The following is a 17,525-nucleotide window of genomic DNA, read 5'->3' as shown; positions in this document are numbered from 1 at the left end:
CCAGTCTACTTTAAAAGCCCTCTCTTTGTCTCAGTCTCCTTTAAAAGCCCTCTCTTTGTCTCAGTCTCCTTTAAAAGCCCTCTCTTTTCAGTTCCTCTTTGCTGGGTCCTCGTCTAACTCCGTCATACTTCCTCCAACTCGTCTCTCTGAGCTTCCTCCATGTGATTTTGATTCCCCTGATGTCTCCGTGGTCTTTTGGTACGTTTAGACTTGTGTTTTTCATATTTTTTATCTTTGGACTTTGGATTCCTGGTTTCATGTTTATTTGGAGTTTGGTTTTCACTTTGGATTTTTGGATAACCTGCCTCTATTTTCAGTTGGTTTTTTTTTATTCATCATTAAATCAACTTGAGAAATTCACCTCTGCCTTCCTGCCTCTGCTTTGGGTCAACTATCCACTAACGAATTCTGACAGAAACACTGGATCGCAATATCTTTTTTTTTTCAACAACAGCAGTTTCCCCATTTTTATTTCCCTGAATTTCAACTCTAGAGTGAGACAATAGAAAGGAAGTGATTGGCCACAGACTCGTGATGCCTTCCCTTGATGCAAGAAGGAGCTCTGATCACAGATCAAACTCTGGTTAACCTGCAGCTGAAATTATCCTTTTTAATATCTATATTCTAGAAACATTGCCCAGTGACCGTGTCTAGAACTACAACAACCAGAAAGACTCCATGTAATGAGCCAGATGTTAAACATCTGCTGCTTTCTGCTCATTTTAAACCAACAGGTGAAGTTTTAGTAAAAACTGAAACATGAAACACAGCAGCCAAGCTGAACATGCAGGGAGCAGAAAGAACCAGGCCAATAAAACACATCCTGAACCAGAACCACTGAAGAACCAAGGTTCCTGCCCAGTATGGAACCAGAACCATTGGAGAACCAAGGTTCCTGCCCAGTATGGAACCAGAACCATTGGAGAACCAAAGTTCCTGCGTCGTACGGAACCAGAACCACTGGAGAACCAAGGTTCCTGCCCAGTATGGAACCAGAACCACTGGAGAACCAAGGTTCCTGCCCAGTATGGAATCAGAACCACTGGAGAACCAAGGTTCCTGCCCAGTATGGAACCAGAACCACTGGAGAACCAAGGTTCCTGCCCAGTATGGAACCAGAACCACTGGAGAACCAAGGTTCCTGCCCAGTATGGAACCAGAACCACTGGAGAACCAAGGTTCCTGCGCCGTATGGAACCGGAACCCTGGAAGTAGGATGGAGGACGGAGCTGCAGAGTAAATCAAACAAATCCAAGATGTTTGAACGTTTACTGACATCAGCATATTAACAACGACTTTTTTCATTTGATGGCCACCGGTTCAAACCAGTTAGCTGACTGGTGGAGAACTGGAAGCTGGAGCAGAGAGCAGAGCAGCCGCTGTGATGAGTGCAGGGTTCTGATCATCTACACACCTGTTCATGTCACCTGCATCATGGAACCTCCACAGCACCTTAGAAAGGTCCTAGCTGCTAAAACCACCATGATCTGATGAAAGGATTGATCCACACTCACTGTAAACAAATAATCTGGGGGCCCCTGGGGGCCCCTGGGGCCACCAAGTCAGCTGCAGCGTTTTGACAAAGAAGAGTCTAAACCCTAGAAGTTACTGCACGGAGCTGCCTGTTGCCATGGTGATCAGATAAACGGAGGATTTAGTGGTTGTCAGGCGTTTTCAGGCACTTCGTCATCCTTCTCTTCATCATCCGCTCCTGCAACAGTCAACAGAGCAGCAGGTGAGTTGCTAAGGAGACGGGAAGCATCAGGGGGAAGTCGTCCTCGTACCGTTCCAGGTCAGGTGATCAGCTGCCGTCAGCTCACAGGATTTCTCATCTTCACTTCCAGTCGATGGTCGATGGTCTGAGTTCTGTGACGGATCCGGGTTCTGTCCCTCTGTGGCGCCCGGTGATGCCTGAGACCCGCCATCTTCTTCTTCTCTTGCCTCGGTCTCTTCCTTCTCCTTCTTGGCCAGCTCTGTGCCCAGAGGACAGAAAAAGAAGATTCAGTTTCAGGTAGAGATGTCCCGATCCAGGTTTTTGCACTTCCGATCCGATACCGATATTGTTTTTGGACTTCCGATCCGATACCGATACTGGCCGATACCAGCCTATCCGAGCATGTATTTAAGTTTAAGTTAAAGTATTTAGCCTTAGTTGTAAGACTCATGTTGAAAAGGGTTTTAGTACTCTTGATAACATCTAGCCAGCTGAATTAGGTGAGATTGAATAAAACACAATGCTTGGTAACAACAAACTTACCTGTTTATTAAGAGATAAACACAAACTGGACAAAATTACGAATAGCAATCTGAAATTGCACAGTGAGCAGTAAAACTGTAAACAGTTAAAGGTGCAAGTATTACTGTAAGTTTTAATAAAAATGCAAAACAGGGGAACACTGGTGCAAAATAGTGGAATGGATCGTTTCAATCGGCGAAACTGGAAAATACGGACCGGATTTTTTTTTTTTAAACTGGATCGGCAGTCTGGATCGGCATTTTACATGCTTTGCCGATACGCATTTTTTGCCAATATCGGCGTCCCGATCCGATACGTGGATCGGATCGGGACAAGCCTAGTTTCAGGATCCAGCTGGACTCCATCACAATCAGGCTTTTAATGGGGGGGAAGGCGCCACCCACTGGTCACCTGTAATATCTGCATCTTGGAAACATCACCTAGATTTACTCTGGAACTCACTGGCTAAGAAGAAGATATATTAACATCTGAAAAAAACTGCTTTTCACCTTTTTGGATAACAAGTTTACTGATCTGATATTTTCACCACAAAAGGAGCATTTATTTTTAATTCCACTTAAAGTAATATTTTCATGAAGACTCACTACTTCAACCAATGAAAACCTAAGAAGCGTTAAACAAACTTCATCCAGACGGTTCAGGTTTATGTTCGAACCAGAATCACTTTTAACTGATCGAACTGCAACCTGCTGAGGCTGATGTTCACATCCAGCTCTGAAATATTAGCTGCTAGAAGTTTGCTATTGTTCATTTCTTTTATTGGATTTAGTTTTTTCTAAGAATTAACATGATTTTAAATGTATGTTCTCAGTAGCTTCTTAATTAAAAACATCCTGATTAAGAACTGGAGGTTTTTGGGTTTTCTGTTGTTCGACCATCAGAAGGTAAATAATTCCATAAACAGACAATATTGGTCAATTGGTCTCTTTTTATACGTCGATGCTTTTTGAACATCCCTTCAGTTACTGATTTAAACATTATTAGTTTGTTTTTTTCCTATCAATATTTGATCTTTTACTTTCATGTGTTTCTTTTATAATTTCATATGAAATACTTTGAAGTCCATGGCTGTGACATAAAAAAGCCAAAGAGGATGAAAACGTTGCCAAGTTGCTGCCTCTAAAAGCAACAGAGCAACTCTTCTCTTTCCACCACAGCTGCTCTGCAAACTAAAATAAATCAACATTTCTGTGTATTAACCCTGAATTTGAGCAGTAAAAGAAAACTATTTTCTTTTATTTGAACTCAAAATGTGTACGGCACTATTTTTATTTTAGAGGCGTTAAAGAAATTAGTAGCAGTTAGTGGGAGGAGCCAGAGGTTCTTCACAGAGCGGTTAACCGTCCAACCAGAGAGAACCTGTTTCTGTTCCTGCAGTCATTTAGAACTGAATCCAATCAGTTTGTTTTCAACCTCAGATCCTCATCAAACACGCGTTCGCATCACTTTCTCTGCCTGAACTATCATCCTGCTTTAAACCTGGAATCCCTCGGTGTTTGGTGTCGGCGTACCGTGAACTGACAGCTCCTTCCAGCGGTCCTTGTTGCTGGTGATGACACCGGAGAGGTGCTGCCTCAGAGCTGGCAGGTCGATCGCCGTCAATGAAAAATTAATCTGTCCATCCTCACTGTTTCCATGGCGATTGCTGCTGTGTCTCTGTACGGACTCCACAGTGACTGAGCCACTTCCTGTCAGGCTGGATGAAAGCAGAGCCTCAGTGAGGTTTGATGGAAGGAGCCCAGAGAAAATCTACGCATGATAAGAACAAAACGCTGCAAAGGGATCAACGACTAAAGGGTCACTGAGAACGAGGCCTTGAAGTGAAACCAGTGAGTGGGAATCATTATGGCGGCTGCTAACAGTCTGGAAGGGGGCGGGTACGTGTGATTACACACATGTCTGGTGCAAAGACAAACAAAGTGATTCCCACCGACTCCCTTTGTTTAACTGAGCAAATCATTTTTTCCTTTACGGACCAACATGAGCAGCGAAAACAAGAAAAGACCAAGTTACTAAAACGGGAAACAGTTTGATTCTTTTTGTGTTGGCAGCTTGAAAGACCCTCTGAGGCTTCCTTACTTCCTCTGTTTCCCTTTCCAGGACTTCATTAGAAATCAGAACATGCCTCTGAACCATTTTAGAAATATCTGCAGTTTCATGCTGAGATATTAGACCCTTCATTTTCCCGTTCCCTTATCTGCTACCTGGACCTTCTGGCTCCGGTCTCTCTGGCCTTCCTGTCCTCTTCTATCAGAGGTCCAATCACCTTCTCTGTTGTTTCGATGAGGACGGTGAACGTCGGCTCTACGATGAAGTCAATGAAACCTGTGAGTGAAGGGTTAAAGACGGAGAGGTGAGGGACGCTGAGATCCTGCAGAACCAGGAGCTCAGATCAGTGTTTACGCACCAATCTGTGACTGGGCGATCATGGTGGCTTTACGGTCGCAGAGGGGAGAGAAAGGAAGGCCGAGTTCCACCTCTTTATCTCCCTAGAAGAAGAACAGAGCGATGGTGGATCTTTGACGCTTTCTGTGGTAGAAATTAAACCTCAGTTCTCTGGTTTAATTTGCAGCTTCAGCCACTTTGTTCACTTTAGAAGAAAAGACATGTTTCTTTCTGGCCCCTGGGGGCCAAATATGTTCATAATGGTCTGGATTTGGCCGTCAGGCCTTGATTGGGACACATGGGTGGTAGATCTAGAAAACATCTAAGCTGAGGGTCTAGAGTTCATGTCTTTGCAGAGTGAGGACGCATTCTGAAGCGCCGGGACGTCTGAGGACAACGGGGCGAATCATCCGGTTAGGATTCACATCTGGATGGGAGAGACTAGTTAACATCTGCTCCAAGTCATGGGATTAAAATCCAACTATCTACCAAAATTATTCCACTTATCTTTTATTTCTAACGGTCTTTGAATCTCTGAGCAAAGTGACTCAGTGGTTCCAGGAGACGGATCTTAGTTTTTCTGGGGGATGCAGAGGTTTAGATGTGTACCTGTCTGAAGAACTCCTCCATCAGGCTGTGAGTCCAGTGGTAGTGCAGCGGCCAGGCTTTGGCAGGATGACTGATGTCTGCTGCGTGGAGCATCAGAGATAAAACCTTCACTTTGTCTATCCTGGAGAAAGACGAAGACACAGAATCAGGATCCGCCCAGCAGGAGCAGCTTAAAGCAGCAGCGTTCGCTCTGAGCAGAGACCAGCAGGATCGGCGCTGACAGCCGCCTGCCTCATCACCTCCTGCAGCACCGACAGGCAGCCAGGCTGAGGCTGGAATGTGAACAGAACCCCTACAGGCACGTGTGGGCCAGCATGGTCCCGGTCCAGTAGCCTGGTCATGGTCCAGCATCCTGGTCTGGGTCCAGTAGCCTGGTCCTGGTCCAGCATCCTGGTCCGGGTACAGTAGCCTGGTCATGGTCCAGCATCCTGGTCCCGGTCCAGTAGCCTGGTCATGGTCCAGCATCCTGGTCCCGGTCCAGTAGCCTGGTCATGGTCCAGCATCCTGGTCCCAGTCCAGCATCCTGGTCCCAGTCCAGCATCCTGGTCCCGGTCCAGTAGCCTGGTCATGGTCCAGCATCCTGGTCCCGGTCCAGTAGCCTGGTCATGGTCCAGCATCCTGGTCCCAGTCCAGCATCCTGGTCCCGGTCCAGTAGCCTGGTCATGGTCCAGCATCCTGGTCCCAGTCCAGCATCCTGGTCCCAGTCCAGCATCCTGGTCCCGGTCCAGTAGCCTGGTCATGGTCCAGCATCCTGGTCCCGGTCCAGCAGTCTGGTCATGGTCCAGCATCCTGGTCCCGGTCCAGTAGCCTGGTCATGGTCCAGCATCCTGGTCCCGGTCCAGCAGTCTGGTCATGGTCCAGCATCCTGGTCCGGGTCCAGTAGCCTGGTCCTGGTCCAGCATCCTGGTCCCAGTCCAGCATCCTGGTCTTGGTCCAGTAGCCTGGTCCTGGTCCAGCATCCTGGTCCGGGTCCAGTAGCCTGGTCATGGTCCAGCATCCTGGTCCCGGTCCAGTAGCCTGGTCATGGTCCAGCATCCTGGTCCCGGTCCAGTAGCCTGGTCATGGTCCAGCATCCTGGTCCCGGTCCAGTAGCCTGGTCATGGTCCAGCATCCTGGTCCCGGTCCAGCAGTCTGGTCATGGTCCAGCATCCTGGTCCCGGTCCAGTAGCCTGGTCATGGTCCAGCATCCTGGTCCCGGTCCAGCAGTCTGGTCATGGTCCAGCATCCTGGTCCGGGTCCAGTAGCCTGGTCATGGTCCAGCATCCTGGTCCGGGTCCAGTAGCCTGGTCATGGTCCAGCATCCTGGTCCGGGTCCAGTAGCCTGGTCATGGTCCAGCATCCTGGTCCCAGTCCAGCATCCTGGTCTTGGTCCAGTAGCCTGGTCATGGTCCAGCATCCTGGTTCCGGTCCAGCATCCTGGTCCCGGTCCAGCATCCTGGTCCCGGTCCAGTTGCCTGGTCCCGGTCTAGCATCCTGGTTCCGGTCCAGCAGTCTGGTCCCGGTCCAGTAGCCTTGTCCCGGTCCAGCATCCTGGTTCCGGTCCAGCATCCTGGTTCCGGTCCAGCATCCTGGTCCCGGTCCAGTAGCCTTGTCCCGGTCCAGCATCCTGGTCCCGGTCCAGTAGCCTTGTCCCGGTCCAGCATCCTGGTCCCGGTCCAGTAGCCTGGTCCCGGTCCAGCATCCTGGTTCCGGTCCAGCATCCTGGTCCCGGTCCAGCATCCTGGTCCCGGTCCAGCATCCTGGTTCCGGTCCAGCAGTCTGGTCCCGGTCCAGTAGCCTTGTCCCGGTCCAGCATCCTGGTCCCGGTCCAGTAGCCTTGTCCCGGTCCAGCATCCTGGTCCCGGTCCAGCATCCTGGTCCCGGTCCAGCATCCTGGTTCCGGTCCAGCATCCTGGTCCCGGTCCAGTTGCCTGGTCCCGGTCCAGCATCCTGGTTCCGGTCCAGCAGTCTGGTCCCGGTCCAGTAGCCTTGTCCCGGTCCAGCATCCTGGTCCCGGTCCAGTAGCCTGGTCCCGGTCCAGCATCCTGGTCCCGGTCCAGTAGCCTGGTCCCTGTCCAGCATCCTGGTTCCGGTCCAGCATCCTGGTCCCGGTCCAGCATCCTGGTTCCGGTCCAGCATCCTGGTCCCGGTCCAGCATCCTGGTCCCGGTCCAGCATCCTGGTCTCAGTCCAGCGGTCTGGTTCCTGTCCAGCATCCTGGTTCCGGTCCAGTAGCCTTGTCCCGGTCCAGCATCCTGGTTCCGGTCCAGCATCCTGGTTTCGGTCCAGCATCCTGGTCCCGGTCCAGTTGCCTGGTCCCGGTCCAGCATCCTGGTTCCGGTCCAGCATCCTGGTTCCGGTCCAGCAGTCTGGTCCCGGTCCAGTAGCCTTGTCCCGGTCCAGCATCCTGGTCCCGGTCCAGTAGCCTTGTCCCGGTCCAGCATCCTGGTCCCGGTCCAGTAGCCTGGTCCCGGTCCAGCATCCTGGTTCCGGTCCAGCATCCTGGTCCCGGTCCAGCATCCTGGTCCCGGTCCAGCATCCTGGTCTCAGTCCAGCGGTCTGGTCCCGGTCCAGCATCCTGGTTCCGGTCCAGCATCCTGGTCCCGGTCCAGTTGCCTGGTCCCGGTCCAGCATCCTGGTTCCGGTCCAGCAGTCTGGTCCCGGTCCAGTAGCCTTGTCCCGGTCCAGCATCCTGGTCCCGGTCCAGTAGCCTGGTCCCGGTCCAGCATCCTGGTTCCGGTCCAGCATCCTGGTCCCGGTCCAGCATCCTGGTTCCGGTCCAGCATCCTGGTCCCGGTCCAGCATCCTGGTCCCGGTCCAGCATCCTGGTCTCAGTCCAGCGGTCTGGTTCCGGTCCAGCATCCTGGTTCCGGTCCAGCATCCTGGTCCCGGTCCAGCATCCTGGTTCCGGTCCAGCATCCTGGTCCCGGTCCAGTTGCCTGGTCCCGGTCCAGCATCCTGGTTCCGGTCCAGCAGTCTGGTCCCGGTCCAGTAGCCTTGTCCCGGTCCAGCATCCTGGTCCCGGTCCAGTAGCCTGGTCCCGGTCCAGCATCCTGGTTCCGGTCCAGCATCCTGGTCCCGGTCCAGCATCCTGGTTCCGGTCCAGCATCCTGGTCCCGGTCCAGCATCCTGGTCCCGGTCCAGCATCCTGGTCTCAGTCCAGCGGTCTGGTTCCGGTCCAGCATCCTGGTTCCGGTCCAGCATCCTGGTCCCGGTCCAGCATCCTGGTTCCGGTCCAGCATCCTGGTCCCGGTCCAGCATCCTGGTCCCGGTCCAGCATCCTGGTCTCAGTCCAGCGGTCTGGTTCCGGTCCAGCATCCTGGTTCCGGTCCAGCATCCTGGTCCCGGTCCAGCATCCTGGTTCCGGTCCAGCATCCTGGTCCCGGTCCAGTTGCCTGGTCCCGGTCCAGCATCCTGGTTCCGGTCCAGCAGTCTGGTCCCGGTCCAGTAGCCTTGTCCCGGTCCAGCATCCTGGTCCCGGTCCAGTAGCCTGGTCCCGGTCCAGCATCCTGGTTCCGGTCCAGCATCCTGGTCCCGGTCCAGCATCCTGGTTCCGGTCCAGCATCCTGGTCCCGGTCCAGCATCCTGGTCCCGGTCCAGCATCCTGGTCTCAGTCCAGCGGTCTGGTTCCGGTCCAGCATCCTGGTTCCGGTCCAGCATCCTGGTCCCGGTCCAGCATCCTGGTTCCGGTCCAGCATCCTGGTCCCGGTCCAGCATCCTGGTCCCGGTCCAGCATCCTGGTCTCAGTCCAGCGGTCTGGTCCCGGTCCAGCATCCTGGTCCTGGTCCAGTAGCCTGGTCCCGGTCCAGCATCCCGGTTCCTGCAGGACCGTATGTTGGACCATGGCACCAAACTCCGATTCCTTCAGATGGGACGACCTCCCATGTCAGCCAGGAAGCCTGCCGGTTGATGATCATTAGGAGCCCCTCCCCTGCCTGTTGCTGATCATTCAAAGGAAGCATGCAGTGCTGCCCCTCCCCTTCCTGTTGCTGATCATTCAAAGGAAGCATGCAGTGCTGCCCCTCCCCTTCCTGTTGCTACTCATTCAAAGGAAGCATGCAGTGCTGCCCCTCCCCTTCCTGTTGCTACTCATTCAAAGGAAGCATGCAGTGCTGCCCCTCCCCTTCCTGTTGCTGATCATTCAAAGGAAGCATGCAGTGCTGCCCCTCCCCTTCCTGTTGCTGATCATTCAAAGGAAGCATGCAGTGCTGCCCCTCCCCTTCCTGTTGCTGATCATTCAAAGGAAGCATGCAGTGCTGCCCCTCCCCTTCCTGTTGCTACTCATTCAAAGGAAGCATGCAGTGCTGCCCCTCCCCTGCCTGTTGCTGATCATTCAAAGGAAGCATGCAGTGCTGCCCCTCCCCTGCCTGTTGTTACTCATTCAAAGGAAGCATGCAGTGCTGCCCCTCCCCTGCCTGTTGTTACTCATTCAAAGGAAGCATGCAGTGCTGCCCCTCCCTTGCCTGTTGCTGATCATTCAAAGGAAGCATGCAGTGCTGCCCCTCCCTTGCCTGTTGCTGATCATTCAAAGGAAGCATGCAGTGCTGCCCCTCCCTTGCCTGTGGCTGATCATTCAAAGGAAGCATGCAGTGCTGCCCCTCCCCTTCCTGTTGCTACTCATTATAAGGAAGCCCCAATCTGGGGAGATGTAGTTGTGGATCATCTTTGGTGATGATGTCACAGATAAAGATGTCAGCTTGGACACGGCGCCATGCGGTACTGACCCGTTTGTCTGCGTCAGGGCGTTCCTCATAGTCTTGATCTGCTGAAAGTGGCAGGACATGTCGGTGGACATCACCATCTCGATCACCAGAGCCCTCAGCTCCCTGCAGAACATCAGACACAGAATCCTTAAAGACATCGCGTCTCTGAGGAGCCCAACTCAGCGGTTCTGACAGTCGCTCTACGAACGCTCCGTGGTCTCAAACAGCGACTGTGGAAGTGAGCTCCTCTACTGGGATCTTCTCTGATCTTTATGAGTCAAAGAAGGTGATAAACAGGAACCAGACGGCCAGAACATCATCAGAACCAGCTGGGTCGTCTAGTTAGAACCCAGATCCAGCCCTGAATGGAAGCAGCATGTTTGATGGTGAGGATGAAGGCGATGAGCACCAACCTCCAGTCCTCCTTGTTCAGGTTGATCAGGATGTTCATGTCCTCCTCGGCCATCAGTTTGTAGGCGGCGCTGACGTGGTGGTTCTCCAGCACCGACCTGTCGTTGTAGAGAATGGCCACCTCCGACCTGAGGATGGAAGAAAGCTTTGACTTCCTCCTGTTAAGGCTGATGTTTTATGAACTTCTGGTCTCCTCCGTTTTCAGCCAGAGGTCTTTACCACCTATGGAGCTACGTCTGTGGGCCAGCAGGGGGCGCTCTGTTACCTGGTGTGGATGTGGAAGTTGTTGGTGGTTCCAGTGTGTTCAAAGTCATGGATGGCTGCAGCAAAAACCATGGCCAGGATCTCCAGCTCGCTGAGCCAGTGCTGCACACAGAGTCATGGCAGAGCGTTAATATCAACGGTGGGTCAGCTGGTTCTCCTAACCTTATGAGGACCGCTGCTGTGTGTTACCATGAGTCCGGTGTGCAGCATCAGGAAGTGGGCGGTCTGGGTGACATCAGCGGCGTGGATCAGGTTGTGGTAAGGGTTCCTGTGTTTGCTGTAGCCGTTCTCCAGAGCTTCAACAAACTGCACCAGAGCCTGCACAGGGATCTGAGCACAGAACTCGGGCTAGAACCGGTACCATCAAACGGGCCGCAGACCTCTGGCTCTGCACCTATAGATCTACTGCAGAATCTAGACCTTTGGATCAGCAAACAGGTTTGATTTATGTTTTTAACAGGAAGAGCAAAGATAACAGAATCAGACTGCGTGTACCCTGAACCTGTTGATGAGGTCATAGCGGGTCAGCAGGTCGTAGACCAGGAACTTGAGGGCGTGTTCTCCAGTGGCCTCATGGAAGGCAAAAACATCAAAGGACCACTGATCCACCTCCTGGAAATAAGATCAGAGATGAAATCATCAAAAAAATCTGAAATCATCATTCTGTAATGACTCCTTTTGGCACCAGGGGGCAGTAATTGAATTATATTTCTTCATCTGATGAGCAAAAGCAATGAATAAATGTCATTAACTCTCCATTATCTTTGCAGTCGGTCGCTTCGTGACTTCAGGTCTCCAGAATAACAAAGCTCAGTAATTAAAGAACTTAATTGAATTTTTGAAGTTTGCACAGGAAGCCCTGAAGAAGGAACATTAATTAGGAGACGAACTTCTACGTCTGCATCACCTGCTCCTCTCATCACTGCAGCTTTTACATTAATTCCTCCTGTTCTATTTCTACGTTTAGACCCTGCTGATGCTCAGACATGGAAATCTTTATTTATATATAATATAATAATCCCAGAGGGAAATTCCCTCTCTGTATTTAACCCCTCCCCTTCGGGAGCAATGGGCTGCCATTGTGCGGCGCCTGGGGAGCAGTGTGGGGTTAAGGGTCTTGCTCAGGGACCCAGAGTGACAGTCTGTGGGAGTGGGGGATCAAACTCACAACCTCAGGATTCAAAGCCCTAACCAGTAGACCGCCGCTCCACCAAGTTAGAACTTTTCTTCAGTTCTTTTTCTGATTTTCCGTCAGTCTTTAGACATCGTCCTCCAGCTGTGTCAGGCAGAGGTTCCCACCTCAATCTAATATCTTCATCAGACAGTCAGCCGGTGCTCCATGACTATGAAGAGGAAGAAAACTGTTTCTGCTGTAAATTCCAACATCGTTTCCACAGCAAACCCTCCGGTTCCAACTTCCAGCCTCCTGGTTCCTGGTTCTGTCTTCCTGGTTCCAGCCTCCTTCTTCCTGGTTCCAACTTCCAGCCTCCTGGTTCCTGTTTCCAGCCTCCTGGTTCCAGCCTCCTGGTTCCTGTTTCCAGCCTCCTGGTTCCAGCCTCCTGGTTCCTGGTTCCTTTTTCCTGGTTCCAGCCTCCTGGTTCCTGGTATTCGGTTCTCCACAGGTTAATGAGCCCAACCCAGCGCCTCTCTCTGGTTTTCCCTGCAGCTGTTCTGGGAACCTTTGGCAGCTTTGCTCACTTAGAAATGTTTGGTTCTTTTTGTGTAAATGTTTAAACAGACTTGATGAGGAACGCCTGTTTACAGTAAATCTAAAACAGACTGACAGCTGATCCTATGTCTGAACTTTGACTAGGCCATTCTAATTAATGGATACGCCTTGATCCCCATAATGCTGCCACCACCGTGTTTCACAGTGGGGGTGTTGTTTTCGAGGTGGATTCATTATTTTCATTATTTGCATCCCTATCTTGATTTCTGTGGACAGTTAGTTCCAGCTGAGCTGAGGACCTCTGCTGCTCCTCCAGAGACTCCCTGCAGCTCCTGGCAGCTCCTCTAACCCACAGATGATGGATGGAGGCGTCGGTCACTGCTGATCTTCTCTGAAACCAAATCTAACTTTAACTGAAACTTTTTCCCCTTTCTCCACCTGAACACATGATCAGTTCAATAAAATGCTCTGTTCTGTGTGTGGGTGGGGGTGGGGGGGGGGGGTACCTTCAGAGCGGTGAGAGCTGTGGGGGGGTAGGTGAGACCCGCCATGTTGGAGGTCCGTCTGTACATCCTGTCATCAAACACAGAGAGAGAAGAGTATCACACAGCGGCCGTACGGATGCATAGAAGCGCCTCTCAGACCCCCCCTGATGCCTCCTCCACACTTTCAGACCAGCATGGATTGTTTGTTGCCATGGAGACCCTGTTCCAAACACACACACAGTGCTGCCTGGTTGCTGCAGATATTTTCTGCGTCATTAAGCTGCAGCGATGAACTGATACGGAGTTCTTTCACTCATTTGCATCTAATGATAGTGAAGTTTCCCTGCCTGCCTGTAGCGCACGCTAACGGCGTTAGCTTCGTGTTCCACCTCTTTATCACATCTGCTGTCAGCCGGATGCTGGCCTGTGTTTATTTGGAAGAAAATCTATGGCTCTTCTCTCTGACCAACAGGAAGGAACGAGCCGAACATTTCCTAGTGGAAGGGAAACTGGAAGGATCCTTATTGTAGAAAGAACGTTTACATCAGACCAGTCGTTTCTATAAATGCATGTATTTTGCATAAAGGGAGTTGTTGTTTTTCTGAAGAGGACCAACTCTCTCCGGCTGCTCTGTGGAGCATAAAGAGCCTCTCATGGTGATTTCAGAGCCACTCAAAGCTTTCATTTGCCCTGATCCTTCCCACAGTAACAGCCTCAGAGCATTTCATCAGATGTGTTGCACCATCACAGAGCTAGAAGCTTTTTCAAGTTGAAATCCTGAAAAGTGAGGCTTGCTTTGTAGGCAGCTAATTGACTCAGACACTTCAGAATAAAACCAGCTTCACAACATAAACAGACATGCAGGAAAATGCTTCCTTCAGATGAAACCAGCAGGTCCATTTCTGACCCAGAGGCAGATCACCTAGAATCCATCCATGAAACATGGTCACAGCAGCATTATGCTGTGGGAGACTTTCTTAGGGTCTGACAGGAAGTCTGAACATCTCTATTCACTGAAGCTCTACGTTGGGGGTTGAATACTAGCCACACATTTTCCCTCCATTTTAACAAAGACAATCCACTTTCCTGATCAGACAGACTGAGCTTTTTAGCTCTAATGGACAAGAGATGAATAAGCTTCAGGGGTGTGAATACTTATGCTAGCATAAGTATAGGGTTAGGGTTACCCTATATTTATGCTAGCATAAACTCTTACAATGAAACACATTCAACTAATTTGACTTCATTTGATTTCTGCCGTCCTTTTCAAGATCCATTTTTTTTTAACTCAAATATTCTTCATTCTGCTATTTTTAGCGTTTCTCAGTTTCCTTCTCGGTGAGGCGTGCATGAATTAATGGGGGGGGGGGGGGATTAATGCAACAAGTTTCAAAGACTAAAAAGATAAATATCATGATATTTTCATTGCGGTTTTGGAAGCTTTTCCATGTGTGACTGATTATCAGTCAGAGAAACGCTCCCTCTGCCTGCAGGCGTCGGCAGCAGAGCTGCGTCTGACTCCCTGTCAGTGCTTCAGGGGAGGGAGGGGCTCACTCCTCACTGAAGAACATCGTTAAACTCCGAACAATCATGGCTTCCATGCGTCGCCACCAAAGTCTCCAACACGACAGGAAAAGGTTGCCATGTTGGTTGCTGGTGTCTTTCTGAGGTGACTGGTCATCCGTTCACACGCGGAGCTCAGCGCCAGATTTAACATTTAGATTTTCTTATGATTTTAGATGACATTTAAAAAAACTATTCCACACTCGCCCCCTCAGGGTTTGTGTGTGTAAAACAAGGTGAAGGTTTTTATAAAATAACTGCTTCATGTTTACTTGAATCAAAGGGAAAAATATCCCAGTTGAGGCGTTTAAGCGACGCACAGCAGATTATCTGCTGCTTTTATTAATCCCAACTTCCTCAAACGTTTGTTTATTTTATTCATTATGTTTTTGCATAAACAGACCGACAATATATGGATATATCTATATATGTATATTAAGTCTTATAATTATGGACTTCATGTAGTTTGATGAGTTTTTCCAAGGATCATTTAAAAAGTTATTTAAATTTATCAGGTGATAATCAGCTTTAATAATATTGAAAAATAATTAAATAAAAACACAGCTGTGGCCTAAATAAGCTGTTATTGTGATGCATAGTTTTCTGCAGGCCGTCGTTGAACAGACTTTGCCAGCAGAACTGGTCCCAGTGTTGGTTGATGACGTCCTCATTGTCAACTTGGTTAAGAACCAACTTGTGAAAAGAAAAGTCCCATTTTAGCATCTTTGTTTGAAGCTTAAAGCTCGGAGCGAGCTGCCTGGTCGCACTGTGAGGAGCAGCAGCGCCTCAAGGAGCTGAAGGAGGAATTTAGAGCGTTTCTACAGATTACAGCTCAGATTGCTGTGCAGAAATGACAGATATATTTCATAATCTGAACGAACACATGAATGAAAGGCAGAAAGGAAAACCTGCTTATGAGAATCAGCCTGAAGGTGCAACTCTGGCAGCAACATGTGGAACACGGCAACCTTGAGATGTTTCGTCCCACAGAGAAAGACGTCCACACTGTGGCGCTGTGGGAGCTAACTTCTCTAGAAGAGACATTTGTTGCTCTTCATCCTTGGCTGAATGCTACAGGGAGACATGTAGCTTAGCATCGGTTGTTGGAAAGGAGGCGACTACAGGAGCAGAAAGAACGACTTAAAGCTGAGCTTCTTCATTGCAGCCGGCAAAGCTGTTTCAATGCTGCTCCCATTTTCACAACATATTGATGTGAGCCGAGCTTTTCAGGCCTGACTGCAGTTAAACCTAAACCCTGAGCGCTGCTGAGGAAGAGCTTCCTGTTTGTCTACCAGGAGATCAGCTCTGTTCATCCAAACAGTTTCCCACTGAGGCGAGAATCGCTGCATAAACTGCATCACTGCAGAGAAACACTGCAGTAGATCAGCAAACGCAGACCTGAGGAACCACGACCTCACCAACAGCTGGTTTTACTGAACAGGTTAGGATGTGTTTGTGTTCTCCTGTTTTAGAATAAGAGTGAGGACCGGTTCCAGAGTTTGGAGTGAGGATAACGGTTAGCTTAGGGCTAATATTACAACCTAGAAATGACTGAAAATCAATAGAAGTCAAACACATGGTCCTCACAACATATACAATGTGTGTGTGTGTGTGTGTGTGTGTGTGTGTGTGTGTGTGTGTGTGTGTGTGTGTGTACCTGTCTAGCCCTCAGAGTGAGGACCATTTTTCCAGCTTCACCATCAACCAGTTGCTGCAAAGTGAACAGGACATTTTGCTGATCCTCACAAGCTATTTTGCTAATAGTTCTGTTTAGGGCAAAGGTGTCATTGGTTGGGTTTAGTGTTGGGGGGTGGGGGGGGGGGTGTTGGGGTTCACCTCCATGTTCAGATTCACAAGAACAAAACTAAAATATTTGGACCAAAGACAAAGAAATCTTCCAGGAAATAAAGAGCAACTCTATTCAGATCTGCATTGAAACGGTGAATAATTAGCAGCGTTGAAATGTGGCATTAATGGAAGGATGATCATATTATGAGCAACATGAACATAATGAGTGTTTAAATGCTTCTTTAATGATTTCAGAGGGAAAAGCAGATTTGATTCAGAAATGATCTGAAATGTTTGCTTCTGATTATCAGGATCCCAGAAATGTTTCCCAGTAAAAACCTGCAGTTTCTCAGCAGGGGGGCGTGTTTACCTTTCCACAAAGATCCCAGCTTGCACCGCATGAACGATGCTCCTGAATCTCGGCTTCTCCTCGGGGCGGCGTTTGGCCACGCCCATCCTCCTGCTGAAGGTGCACGCCAGCCAATCACGCACCTCGCTGGGCACAGACTCCGCCTGCAGGTCGCTGAGCTCATCCTCCGTGTCCAACAGGCGCCTGCAGAGAAGAAGGGCTCCATGACGCATGCGTCCTGGACCATCACCTGTCGCTGCGCTGCGCTCCGCCTCACCTGGTCTCATCCGTGTAAACTGCGTCCAGCATGGCGGCGGCCAGCTCCAGGTTCCTGCGGAGGTCCTGCAGGTCCACCACACCGCGGTCCATCTGCTCCAGCGCGGCCTTCAGCCTGGATCAGAGGGATGAATGAAATAATTTAATATTCCTCCTAATCTCCAGGAAAAGCAACTCAGGAGTTCAAAGCAAATGATAAAGTTAATGAGGTCTGATTTATAAACATCTGTTGTTTACTGCCTGCTTTAACTGGACAGAAGCTTTTATTAATGGATGCAATAAAAAAAATGAAATAAAAACATGTAGATTCAAAGGAAAATGGTGACTGTTTTAATGTTTGACAAAATAAAACCAATTATTGTGATTCCATTAATTAACACCCAGTCACTAAATGAACAGGCTGTACCTGTTGACTTTATTATTTATTAACTGCAGCTGCAACTCAGAGCCTCTAAAGTTAAAACAGGCATCAGTTAAAGCATAAAGCTCAGGAATAAAGCATTAAAATTCAAGATCTGACAGTGGAATCAAGTTTAATCCAGTGGAAGTCAAACACCAAAAATCCAATAAAAGCAGCGATTCATCGACTGAAACTGAACGGTCCTAAAACCAGCTGGGTCCAAAAATGACTAGAAGGCCAAGTTTAAATTCATAAAACTCTGGAAAGCTTGACTCAAAGAAAAGGGAAGCAGCTGAGAAAGAAAGGAGGAACATAAACTGAGTGATGGTCTAGTGGTTAGCTTAACTATTCCCTCAGAAACACCTGCAGAAGGTCGGGAATCAATCAG

General features: G+C 49.7%; 1 protein-coding gene across 1 annotated transcript; it reads right to left on the bottom strand.

Annotated features, from left to right (window-relative positions):
* Positions 1–260: 260 nt before the first annotated feature.
* On the bottom strand, positions 261–16,881 carry pde1a (phosphodiesterase 1A, calmodulin-dependent). Its single transcript, XM_038292523.1, has 14 exons — positions 16,739–16,881; positions 16,483–16,665; positions 12,783–12,849; positions 11,103–11,219; positions 10,797–10,937; positions 10,609–10,709; positions 10,346–10,471; positions 9,954–10,055; positions 5,252–5,372; positions 4,665–4,746; positions 4,462–4,582; positions 3,769–3,953; positions 1,785–1,973; positions 261–1,711 (listed from the first exon to the last, which is right to left on the bottom strand). Exons 1-14 carry the CDS (start codon positions 16,828–16,830, stop codon positions 1,665–1,667), a joined length of 1,674 nt encoding a protein of 557 aa, XP_038148451.1. The 5' UTR covers positions 16,831–16,881; the 3' UTR covers positions 261–1,664.
* Between the last annotated feature and the right edge of the window lie 644 nt (positions 16,882–17,525).

This window comes from Cyprinodon tularosa, unplaced genomic scaffold (genome assembly GCF_016077235.1).
Source record: "Cyprinodon tularosa strain WSP-4 unplaced genomic scaffold, ASM1607723v1 ctg1088, whole genome shotgun sequence".
NCBI classification, from domain to species: Eukaryota; Metazoa; Chordata; class Actinopteri; order Cyprinodontiformes; family Cyprinodontidae; genus Cyprinodon; species Cyprinodon tularosa.
The sequence above is the reverse complement of the archived record's forward strand: the minus strand, read 5'-3'. Positions and strand labels throughout refer to the sequence as shown.

Coding starts and splice junctions, on each gene's coding strand:
- pde1a (XM_038292523.1), bottom strand. CDS start 16,830: ATGGACCGCGGTGTGGTGGACCTGCAGGACCTCCGCAGGAACCTGGAG. Junction 16,666..16,738: donor GTTTACACGGATGAGACCAG/GTGAGGCGGAGC, acceptor TCTTCTCTGCAG/GCGCCTGTTGGACACGGAGG. Junction 11,220..12,782: donor CAGCTCTCACCGCTCTGAAG/GTACCCCCCCCC, acceptor TCTTATTTCCAG/GAGGTGGATCAGTGGTCCTT.